Here is a 12,744-nt window from a genome sequence, read left to right as displayed (position 1 = left end):
GACCTCAATAAGGTAGAGGGACAGCTTAACTTTATAACAGCATATGAGATGATGATATTCTTTTTCTAGTTGATCATGTTTTCTTAGTGAAATAAAATGCTGCCAACTTAGAGATTAGAATAGTTATTAGGATTTGAGGAGAAGCTCAAAAATAGCTATCCCGGAGACAGTGGGTAAGCAAATTTTTTAAGGGAATATAGTAGGAATTTTGTATAGTGCTAAATATGCACTTGAAATTAGTTGTCTTGGATCTAAAGTGAGACCAGTCAGTATAGTTATATTTCTTTTAGTCTAAGTCCCCTTTGTCTATTTTTGTTTTTATTGTGTTTCCTTTTGAGGACTTAGTCATACATTCTTGGCCTAGGCCAATGTCCAGAAGAGTTTTTCCTAGATTTTATTATAGAATTTTTGTAGTTTAAGGTCTTACATTTAAGTCTCTAATCTTTATTCAGTTAATTTTTGTATATGGTGAGAGATATGGGTTTAGTTTTATGATTCTGCATATAGCTCTCCAATTTTCCCAGCACTGTTTATTCAATAGGGTGCCCATTTCCCAATTTATGTTTTTGTATGCTTTGTCAAAGATCAACTGGGTGTAGGTATGTGGCTTTATTTCTGGGTTCTCTATTCTGTTCCATTGATCTATGTGTCTTTTTTTTTTTTTTTTGAGATGGAGTCTCACCGTGTCACCCAGGCTGGAGTGCAATGGCACCATCTCAGCTCACTGCAATCTCAGCGCACTGTAACCTCCACCTCCTGGGTTGAAGCAATTCTCCTGCCTAAGCCTCCCGAGTAGCTGGGATTATAGGTGTGTGCCACCATGCCCAGCTAATTTTTTTGTATCTTTAGTAGAGACGGGGTTTCACCATGTTGGCCAGGCTGGACTTGAACTCCTGACCTTGTGATCCGCCCGCCTCAGCCTCCCAAAGTGCTGGGATTACAGGCATGTACCACTGTTCCTGGCCTATGTGTCTATTTTTATACTAGTACCATGCTGTTTTCGTTACTATAGCTTTATAGTGTAATTTAAAGTCAAGTAATTTGATACCTCCAACTTTATTCTGTTTTCTTAAGATTGCTTTGGCTATTTGGGGCCTTTTTTGGTTCTATATGAATTTTAGGATTTTTTTTTTTAATTCTGGGGAAAATAATGTTGGTAATTTCATAGGGATTGCATTGAATCTGTAGATTGTCTTGGGCAATGTCATCATTTTAACAATGTTGATTCTTCCAATTTAGAAGCTTGGGATGTTTTTCCATTTGTTTATGTTATCTGTGATTTCTTTCATCAGTGTTCTGTAATTTTCATTATAGAGATTGTTTACCTCCTTGGTTCAGTATATTTCTAAGTTTTTTTTTTTTTTTGGTAGCTATTGTAAATGAGATTGCCTTCTTGATTTGCTCCTTGGCTAGATCATTATTGTTATATGAAAATGCTACTGATTTCTCTATATTAATTTTGTATCTTAAAACTTTTCTGAATTCATTTGTCAAATCCAAGAGTCTTTTGTTGGAGTCTTTAGGGTTTTCTAGATAGAAGATCACATCATTAGTGAAAAAGGATAATTTGACTTTCTCTTTTCCAAGTTGGATGCTGGTTTTTTTTTTTTTTTTTTTTTTTTTTCTTTTTTTAAAATTTTTAAATTATACTTTAAGTTCTAGGGTACATGTGCACAATGTGCAGGTTTGTTACATATGTACACATGTGCCATGTTGGTGTGCTGCACCCATTAACTTGTCATTTACATTAGGTATATTTCCTAATGCTATCCCTCCCCCAGCCCCCTACCCCACGACAGGCCCTGGTGTGTGATGTTCCCCACCCTGTGTCCAAGTGTTCTCATTGTTCAGTTCCCATCTATGAGTGAGAACATGTGGTGTTTGGTTTTATGTCCTTGTGATAGTTTGCTGAGAATGATGGTTTCCAGCCTCATCCATGTCCCTACAAAGGACATGAACTCATCCTTTTTTATGGCTGCATAGTATTCCATGGTGTATATGTGCCACATTTTCTTAATGCAGTCTATCATTGATGAACATTTGAGTTGGTCCCAAGTCTTTGCTATTGTGAATAGTGCCGCAATAAACATACGTGTGCATGTGTCTTTAAAGCAGCATAATTGATAATGCTTTGGGTATATACCCAGTAATGGGATGAATGGGTCAAATGGTATTTCTAGTTCTGGATCTTTGAGGAATCGCCACACCGTCTTCTGCAATGGTTGAACTAGTTTACAGTCCCACCAACAGTGTAAAAGTGTTCCTATTTCTCCACATCCTCTCCAGCACCTGTTGTTTCCTGACTTTTTAATGATTGTCATTCTAACTGATGTGAGATGGTATCTCATTGTGGTTTTGATTTGCATTTCTCTGATGGCCAGTGATGATGAGCATGTTTTAATGTGTTTGTTAGCTGCATAAATGTCTTCTTTTGAGAAGTGTCTGTTCATATCCCTTTGCCCACTTTTTGACAGGGTCGTTTGATTTTTTCTTGTAAATTTGTTTAAGTTCTTTGTAGATTCTGGATATTGCCCTTTGTCAGATGGGTAGATTGCAAAAATTTTCTCCCGTTCTGTAGGTTGCCTGTTCACTCTGATGGTAGTTTCTTTTGGTGTGCAGAAGCTCTTTAGTTTAATTAGATCCCATTTGTCAATTTTGGCTTTTGTTGCCATTGCTTTTGGTGTTTTAGTCATGAAGTCCTTGGCCATGCCTGTGTCCTGAATGGTATTGCCTGGGTTTTCTTCTAGGGTTTTTATGGTTTTAGGTCAAACATTTAAGTCTTTAATCCATTTTGAATTAATTTTTGTATAAGGTGTAAGGAAGGGATCCAGTTTCAGCTTTCTACATAGGGCTAGCCAGTTTTCCCAGCACCATTTATTAAATAGGGAATCCTTTCCGCATTTCTTGTTTTTGTCAGGTTTGTCAAAATCAGATGGTTGTCGATGTGTGGTGTTATTTCTGAGGCCTCTGTTCTGTTCCATTGGTCTATATCTCTGTTTTGGTATCAGTACCATGCTGTTTTGGTTACTGTAGCCTTGTAGTATAGTTAGAAGTGAGGTAGCATGATGCCTCCAGCTTTGTTCTTTTTGCTTAGGATTGTCTTGGCAATGTGAGCTCTTTTTTGGTTCCATATGAAGAAAGTCATTGGTAGCTTGATGGAGATGACATTGAATCTATAAATTACCTTGGTCAGTATGGCCATTTTCACAATACTGATTCTTCCTATCCATGAGCATGGAATGTTCTTCTATTTGTTTGTGTCCTCTTTTATTTCATTGAGCAGTGGTTTGTAGTTCTCCTTGAAGAGGTCCTTCACATCCCTTGTAAGTTGGATTCCTAGGTATTTTATTCTCTTTGAAGCAATTGTGAATGGGACTTCACTCATGATTTGGCTCTCTATTTGTCTGTTATTGGTGTAGAGAAATGCTTGTGATTTTTGCACATTGATTTTGTATCCTGAGACTGCTGAAGTTGCTTATCAGCTTAAGGAGATTTTGGGCTGAGACAATGGGGTTTTCTAAATATACAGTTATGTCATCTGCAAGCAGGGACAATTTGACTTCTTCTTTTCATAATTGAATACCCTTTATTTCTTTCTCCTGCCTGATTGCCCTGGCCAGAACTTCCAACACTATGTTGAATAGGAGTGGTGAGAGAGGGCATCCCTGTCTTGTGCCAGTTTTCAAAGGGAATGCTTCCAGTTTTTGCCCATTCAGTATGATATTGGCTGTGGGTTTGTCATAAATAGCTCTTACTATTTTGAGATATATCCCATTGATACCTAGTTTATTGAGAGTTTTTAGCATGAAGGTCTGTTGAATTTTGTTGAAGGCCTCTTCTGCATCTATTGAGATAATCATGTGGTTTTTGTCTTTGGTTCTGTTTATATGATGGATCAAATTTATTGATTTTCATATGTTGAACCAGCCTTGCATCCCAGGGGTGAAGCTGACTTGATCGTGGTGGATAAGCTTTTTGATGTGCTGATGGATTTGGTTTGCCAGTATTTTATTGAGGATTTTTGCACCAATGTTCATCAGGATTATTGGTCTAAAATTCTGTTTTCTTGTTGTGTCTCTGCCAGGCTTTGGTATCAGGATGATGCTGCCCTCATAAAATGAGTTAGGGAGGATTCCCTCTTTTTCTCTTGATTGGAATAGTTTCAGAAGGAATGGTACCAGCTCCTCTTCGTACCTCTGGTAGAATTCGTCTGTGAATCCATCTGGTCCTAGACTTTTTTTGGTTGGTAAGCTATTAATTATTGCCTCAATTTCAGAGCCTGTTATTTGTCTATTCAGGGATTCAACTTCTTCCTGGCTTAGTCTTGGGAGGGTGTATTTGTCCAGGAATTTATCCATTTCTTGTAGATTTTCTAGTTTATTTGCATAGAGGTTTTTATAGTATTCTCTGGTGGTAGTTTGTATTTCTGTTGGATCAGTGATGATATCCCCTTTATCATTTTTTATTGCATCTATTTGATTCTTTTCTCTTTTCTTCTTTATTAGTCTTGCTAGCGGCCTATCAATTTTGTTGATCTTTTAAAAAAACCAGCTCCTGTATTCATTGATTTTTTTGAAGGTTTTTGTGTCTCTATCTCCTTCAGTCCTGCTCTGATCTTAGTTATTTTTTGCCTTCTGCTGGCTTTTGAATGTGTTTGCTCTTGCTTCTCTAGTTCTTTTAATTGTGATGCTAGTGTGTCAATTTTAGATCTCTCCTGCTTTCTCTTGTGGGCATTTAGTGCGATAAATTTCCCTCGACACACTGCTTTAAATGTGTCCCAGAGATTCTGGTATGTTGTGTCTTTGTTCTCATTAGTTTCAAAGAACATCTTTATTTCTGCCTTCATTTTGTTATGTAGCCAGTAGTCATTCAGGAGCAGGTTGTTCAGTTTCCATGTGGTTGAGCTGTGTTGAGTGAGTTTCTTAATCCTGAGTTTTAATTTTATTGCACTGTGGTCTGAGAGACAGTTTGTGAATTTGATTGCACTGTGGTCTGAAAGACAGTTTGTGATAATTTCTGTTCTTTTATATTTGCTGAGGAGTGCGTTACTTCCAACTATGTGGTCAATTTTGGAATAAGTGTGATGTGGTGCTGATAAGTATGTATGTTCTGTTTATTTGGGGTGGAGAGTTCTGTGGATGTCTATTAGGTCTGCTTGGTGCAGAGCTGAGTTCAAGTCCTGGATATGCTTGTTAACCTTCTGTCTCATTGATCTGTCTAATGTTGACAGTGGGGTGTTAAAATCTCCTACTATTATTGTGTGGGAGTCTAAGTCTCTTTGTAGGTCTCTAAGGACTTGCTTTATGAATCTGGGTGCTCCTGTAGTGGGTGCATGTATATTTAGGATAGTTAGCTCTTCTTGTTGAATTGATCCCTTTGCCATTATGTAATGGCCTTCTTTGTCTCTTTTGATCTTTGTTGGTTTAAAGTCTATTTTATCAGAGACTAGGATTGCAACCCCTGCTTTTTTTTGTTTTCCATTTGCTTGGTAGATCTTCCTCCAGCCCTTTATTTTGAGGCTGTGTGTGTCTCTGCACGTGAGATGGGTCTCCTGAATGCAGCACACTGATGGATCTTGACTCTTTATCTAATTTGCCAGTCTGTGTCTTTCAATTGGAGCATTTAGCCCATTTACATTTAAGGTTAATATTGTTATGTGTGAATTTGTTCCTGTCATTATGATGTTAGCTGGTTATTTTGCTTGTTAGTCGATGCAGTTTCTTCTTAGCATCGATGGTCTTTACAATTTGGCCTGTTTCTGCAGTGGCTGGTACTGGTTGTTCCTTTCCATATTTAGTGCTTCCTTCAGGAGCTCTTGTAAGGCAGGCCTGGTGGTGACAAAATCTCTCAGCATTTGCTTGTCTGTGAAGTATTTTATTTCTCCTTCACTTATGAAGCTTAGTTTTGCTGGATATGCAATTCTGGGTTGAAAATTCTTTTCTTTAAGAATGTTGAATATTGGCCCCCACTCTCTTCTGGCTTGTAGAGTTTCTGCTGAGAGATCTGCTGTTAGTCTGATGGGCTTCCCTTTCTGGGTAACCCGACCTTTCTCTCTGACTGCCCTTAATATTTTTCCTTCATTTCAACCTTGGTGAATCTGACAATTATGTGTCTTGGAGTTGCTCTTCTCAAGGAGTATCTTTGTGGCGTTCTCTGTATTTCCTGAATTTAAATGTTGGCCTGCCTTGCTAGATTGGGGAAGTTCTTCTGGGTAATATCCTGAAGAGTGTTTTCCACTTTGTTTCCATTGTGGCCGTCACTTTCAGGTATACCAATCAGACGTAGATTTGGTCTTTTCACACAGTACCGTATTTCTTGGAGGCTTTGTTCATTCCTTTTTACTCTTTTTTCTCTAAACTTCTCTTCTCACTTCATTTCATTCATTTGATCTTCCATCACTGATACCCTTTCTTCCACTTGATCGAATCAGCTATTGAAGCTCATGCATGCGTCACATAGTTCTCGTGCCATGGTTTTTAGCTTCATGAGGTCATTTAAGGTCTTCTCTGTGCTGTTTATTCTAGTTAACCATTTGTCTAATCTTTTTTCACAGTTTTTAGCTTCTTTGCGATGGGTTCAAATATCCTCCTTTAGCTCGGAGAAGTTTGTTATTTCTGATCACCTGAAGCCTTCTTCTCTCAACTCGTCAAAGTCATTCTCCATCCAGCTTTGTTCTGTTGCTGTCAAGGAGCTGCGTTTCTTTGGAGAAGAAGAGGTGCTCTGATTTTTAGAATTTTCAGCTTTTCTGCTGTGGTTTCTCCCCATCTTTATGGTTTTATCTACCTTTGGTCTTTGATGATGGAACTAGAGAAGGTGGGTTCCTCCCAGGCAAGCAGCATGGGCAAGAAGCTGTGGGGAGTGTGGTCTTCTCATTTCTGTCTCAACCACAGCCTGCAGCTGGTCAGTTGGGACCTTCCCAGGGGTGCATGAGAGCGCCAAGTCTCCCTTCTCCCTCCTTAGACCAGCACAGCAGCAGCAGCCATGTCTCTAGATCTCCAGTATCTAGATTCTCCAAGTGGCGCCCAGCTGAGGTTGCTCCAGGATCTGTAGGATGCCTGTGGGATTCTGAGTTTCCTTTCTGGAGTAACATCTCTTTGCAGTCTGTAGACAGCTCATTATGTCAGGCCCAAGGCCCTAGTTGGTAGAGGGTTTCTCTCATCACTAAGATCCTATAAGCCTGTTTCAGAGTGTAGAGCCGTGGGGGTATCTCCATATCTCTCATATTGTTTCCCCACATCCAGGAGCCTCTCCTGGCTGTGAGTGAGTTCCCTGCCTGGGTAAGCTACCTCGAACCCTGTCCTTAATTACTTTTGGTATTTCCCATCTCTTTCCTGATGAATCCTAGCCTTCTTTCCTAGATTATCTGTTCAAAATATGAGTATCTTCTTAGTATTCTGGTTCCTCTTCATGGAGGAGGCACATACTACTTGTGTCTAGTCAGCCATCTGTGTTTCAAATATTTTTAAAAGTTGTGAGACATGTACTTTCTAGTGTGTTTGTTTTATTCTGGCAGAGAGTACAAGTTGTATAAATTGTACGAGTTCTGTAAATACGAAGCATATCTATTTTTATTTTGTCTACTAAGATGGTACATGTAAAGTGCTTAGCAACTATAAGTAGACCATGGTAAAAGTGACCAATAACTGGTAGTGATTATCATCATATTGTCATTCTTTCTTTGAGCAAAATGTTAATTATAAGTTAATTTTATTATAGAATGCATTCATTATTATAAATTATATTTGTTGAATAAAAGCATAATCTGATTTTTTTTTCCCTTGGCAGCAACTTGAGTTGGTGGAACCAAGTGGCTGGATTCATGTTCCCTTAACTGACAATCATAAGAAGCCAACTCGTACATTCATGATACAGATTGCTGTTCTAGCCAATCACCAAAATGGAAGAGACACCCATATGAGACAAATTAAAATATACACACCGGTAGAAGAGAGCTCCATTGGTAAATTTCCTAGATGTACAACTATAGATTTCATGATGTATCGTTCAATAAGGTGACTTTAAAATGAGATGAAAATCATTAAATATATCTTTGTTTTATCCTGTGTTTAAATAATATATCAGGTACCTTTATTGAACAAAGCATCTGTTATTTGTAATTTTGTATATGTTTAAAAATATTTTATTGTAACTTTGACAAATAAATTTGGGGTCATATTATCTTTATTTTCTTTAACATGTAATAAAGCTCACATATTTTACATTACTAAAAATGGACTTAAAGCCAATCATTTTATTTTCCCTGTATCAAAAGAAAAGAGTTGAACTGAAAATTTCAGTATATACACAATTATAGTAGCTAGGTGATTATTTCATTAGTGTTCATACATTAGAGTAATGGTTTATTGCATATTTGGGAACAAGACTGTGTTTTATCAATATATATCATCTTTAATAGGTCAAAATTACTATTTTTTCTACCCAGAGGAAGGTTATTCTTTTAATACTGGATCTTTTTAAAAACAGTGTCAAATAAGCTTAGTGTTAGGTGTCTGATGAGAACCAATCTAATATGGGGAGTATAATTAATTGTCTCATATTCACCTTCATGGAATACTTACAGCCCTAGGGTTGACTGTATCCTAATGATATTATGTAAAGATTGCCTGTATAATCTCCTGTACATCTCAGTTCTAGCAGTACTTATGGAAGAGTTATTTTCAAATTTGTGTCTGACATTATAGCATTCCCTGGGCAGTCATATATCCCATAAAATCGTAAAAGTATGTGAAATGTTTTATATATATTAAAAGATTTTAAACAAATACGTGGAAATGTGTTTTTTTCCATGGTTTAAAATGAGTAGATTTGATTTTGTATGTTGTTTCTCCAGATGTATTACTTTTTTGGGGGGGATGGTTATTTAGCCACAGAATTTACCTAGATTCACTCTTGTTTGGAAAAGATTGCTCTCTGTGGTTCATGCATTGATGGGTACACTAAAGTATTAAATAGTGAATATTATTTTAAAAATAGTGTGTTTGCTTTATTCTGGCAGAGAGTACTAATTTATTTGGATACTATAGAAAATGGTTTCACTTTTTCACTCATTAAAAACTCTGCTCTTCTTCCTGTAAGTTCTGGGAAGAATTGTATTATTACTTTCATTTTGTTGTCTTTGAAGTAAAAAGCATGATAGGCAATCTGTAGGATCACCAAAAAGTCTGTAGCCAAAACTTATTTGGAATCACCAAATTAAGCACATTATACTTGTCAGATGCTGGGTAGGGTAGAAGAGAGGATTGAAGGAGAAGACCAAGAATAAGGACTAAAGGAAATGGAGAGAATGAAGGAAAGAAGAATAGAAATATACACGAGGCACTGATGTTTTCCTTTAGTCTGATAAGGAAAACAGTCATGTAAACAACAGGGTCTTAGTCTTAGAGATAAAAGAAATCTAATTTTTTTAAAAGTACAGGAAGTTTTATTAATAATGTTACTTCTTACTGACGGCTTATTTAAGTTTGCTTAAAAGAAAAAAGGAGGAAGACTAATGATCACATATACTGTCTAGTCTCTTATCTCCTACTATTTATTAATAGTTTGCTAAGAGACTCCTAAAATCAGGAGGTATTAGAAGGATGTTGAGAAAATCAATATGTTTTCTACTTTTATTCTCCTTACATATTTTTCATATGCCAGCTGGCTATCTTATTAGTCATGGGAAAACTTGATAGCTGAGGATTATGAAGATAATGCTTGCCCTTATTAATAAGGAAAATTTAAAATACAGATAGATTATATATTATATTAACAAAGCATAATTATCTAAAACAGTTGCATTTTACTTTCTAGAGTGCAAATTATATATTTGACCAAGATTTATATTTAGAATATATAAAAATCCCTTACAACTCAACAGTAAGGAGAAAAATCCAATTTAAAAATGAGCAAAATATTTCAACAGTCACTTTACCAAGGAAGTTATATGATTGGCAAGTAATTGTACAAAAAGATGCTCAACTTCATTAGACACTAGTGAAGAGCAAATTAAAACCACAATGAGATACTACTACACAGCCACTAGAATGACTACAATGAAAATGATTATTTCACGTGTTGACAACAATGTGGAGAAAACGCACTTCACACTGCTGATACAGGCATATCTCAGAGATGCTGCAGGTTCAATTCCAGACCACCACACAATAAAGTGAATACCACAGTAAAGTGACTATCGCAATAAAGTGGGTCACAGAAACGTTTTGGTTTCCCAGTGCTTATAAAATTGTTTACACTGTTGTAGTCTAAAAAAACAATGTATGCATACCTTTATTTTAAAATACTATTGCTAAGTGCTAACAATAATCTGAAGCTTTAGCCAAGTTGTAACCTCTTTGCAGGTGGAGAGTCTCATCTAGGTGTTGATGGCTGCTGACTTATCAGGGTGGTGGTTGTTGAATGCTGACAGGGCTGTGGCAATTTCTTAAAATAGGACAGCAATGAACTTTGCTTCATTGATAGACTTTTCACAAAAGATTTCTCTGTAGCATGTGATGCAGTTTGATAGCATTTTACTCACAGTAGAACTTCTTTCAAAATTGGAGTCAATCCTCTCAAGTCCTGCTATTGCTTTATCAACTAACTTGATGTACTCTTCTAAATCCTTTGTTGTCATTTCAACAATATGCACAGTATCTTCACCAGGAATAGGTTCCATTTCAAAAAACCAATTTTATTCCTCATCCACGAGAAGCAGCTCTACAGTCATCCAAGTTTTATAAGATTGCAGCCATTCAGACACATCTTTAGGCTCCACTTCTAATTCTTGTTCTCTTGCTATTTCTACCACATGTGCCATTACTTCTTCCACTGAAGTCATAAACCCCTCAGTGTCATCCATGAAGGTTGAAATCAGTTCCTTCCAAACTCCTGTTAAAGTTGCTATTTTGACCTTCTCCCTTAAATCATGAATGTTCTTACGGCATCTAGAATCGTAAATCCTTTCCAGAAAGTTCTCTATTTGTTTTACCAAGATCCATCAGAAGAATCACTTACCTGCTAATGCCTTATGAAATGTATTTCTGAAACCATAAGACTTGAAAGTCAGAATGACTGCTTGGTTCATGGGCTGCAGAATGGATGTTGTGTTAGCAGGCATGAAAACAACATAACTCTCCATCAGAGCTCTTGAGTGACCAGATATATTGGCAATGATAAGTAATATTTTGAAAGAATCTTTTTTCCAAGCAGTGGATCTCAACAGAGGGCTTAAATCATTCAGTAAATTATGCTCTAAACAGTGGTACTGTCATCCAGGCTTTGTTGTTCTACAGGCAGAGCACAGGCAGAGTAGGTTTAGCATAATTCTTCAGGGCCCTAGGATTTTCAGAATAGTAAATAAGCATTGGCTTCAACTTAAAGTCACCAGCTGCATTAGCTGCTAACAAGAGTTATTCTCTTCCTTGAAACTTTGAAGCCAGGCATTGACTTTTCTCTAGCTATGAAAATCCAAGGTGGCATCATCTTCCAATAGAAGGCTGTTCATCTACATGGAAAAATCTATTGTTTAGTGTAGCCACCTTCATCCCTTACGTTCTAGATTGGTGTATTCAATTTTTTGGCTTTCCTGGGTCACATTGGAAGAACAATAATTGTCTTGGACCTCGCACAGAATACACTAACGATAGCTGATGAGCTAAAAAAAAAAAATTGCTGGCTGGGCATGGTGGCTCACACCTCTAATCCCAGTACTTTGGGAGGCTGAGGCGGGCAGATCACGAGGTCAGGAGATCGAGACCATCCTGCTAACATGGTGAAACCCCATCTCTACTAAAAATTTAAAAAATTAGCCGGGCGTGGTGGTGGGTGCCTGTAGTCCCAGCTACTTGGGAGGCTGAGGCAGGAGAGTGGTGTGAACCCAGATGGTGGAGCTTGCAGTGAGCCGAGATCGTGCCACTGTACTCCAGCCTGGGCGACAGAGTGAGACTTGTCTCAAAAAAAAAAAAAAAAAAAATGCAAATTTTTCTTCCTAACATTAAAGAGAGTTAGGGTCTTACTTTGGATTAGGCTTGGCTTAAAGGAATGTTATGGCTGCTTTGATCTTCTATTCAGACCACTCAAACTTTCTCCCTATCAGTAATAAAGCTGTTTTGCTTTCTTATTATTCATGCGTTCACTAGTGTAGTACTTTTAATTTCCTTCAAGAACTTTTCCCTTGTATTCACAACTTTGCTAACTGGAGAAAGAGGCCTAGCTTTCTGCCTATCTCAGTTTTCAACATGCCTTCCTCATTAAACTTAATCCTTTCTAGCTTTTGTGTTAAAGTGAGAAACTGGTGACTCTTCCTTTCACTTGAACACTTAGAGGCCATTGTAAGGTTATTAATTGGCCTAATTTCAATATTGTTGGGTCTCAGGGAATAGGGAGGCCTGAGAAGAGGGAGACAGATAGGAACAGCTGGTCGATGGAGCAGTCAGGGACATATGACATTTATGGAGTAACTTTGCAAATGTATGTATGTGGGTGCAGTTTGTGGAGCCCCAAAACAGTTATAATGGTATGGAACATCAGAAATCACTGATCACAGATCACCATAAGCGATATAAGAATAATGAAAAAGTTTGAAATAGAGAATTACCAAAATGACACAGACACAAAGTGAGCACATGATGTTGGAAAAATAGCATTGATAGACTTGCTTAATGCAGGATTGTCACAAGCCTTCAATTTGTAAAGAATGAAGTTATCTGTGAAGTGCAATAAAATTAGGTATGCCTGCAATTA

At 37.3% G+C, this 12,744-nt stretch overlaps 1 protein-coding gene across 14 annotated transcripts in view; it reads left to right on the top strand.

Moving 5' to 3' along the window:
* The window catches only part of ANAPC10 (anaphase promoting complex subunit 10), a 209,576-nt gene that overhangs the window by 112,968 nt on the left and 83,864 nt on the right, over positions 1-12,744 (top strand). For 5 of the 14 annotated variants that reach the window (XM_024245740.3, XM_054554520.2, XM_063723682.1 and 2 more), the window contains one exon: positions 7,786-8,783. The exons of 3 other annotated variants lie outside the window; for them this stretch is intronic. In XM_024245740.3, the coding sequence (XP_024101508.1) occupies positions 7,786-8,016 (231 nt within the window). In that variant the 3' untranslated portion in view covers positions 8,017-8,783. Of the gene's footprint in view, positions 1-670; positions 805-6,553; positions 6,716-7,785; positions 8,784-12,744 lie in introns of those variants that run through there. 6 more of the 14 variants (XM_054554527.2, XM_054554529.2, XM_054554519.2 and 3 more) reach the window with 3 other exon arrangements.

Source organism: Pongo abelii, chromosome 3, assembly GCF_028885655.2.
Source record: "Pongo abelii isolate AG06213 chromosome 3, NHGRI_mPonAbe1-v2.0_pri, whole genome shotgun sequence".
Taxonomy (NCBI): Eukaryota; Metazoa; Chordata; class Mammalia; order Primates; family Hominidae; genus Pongo; species Pongo abelii.
Note: the sequence above shows the minus strand (reverse complement) of the source record. Positions and strands in the feature narration are given on the sequence as shown.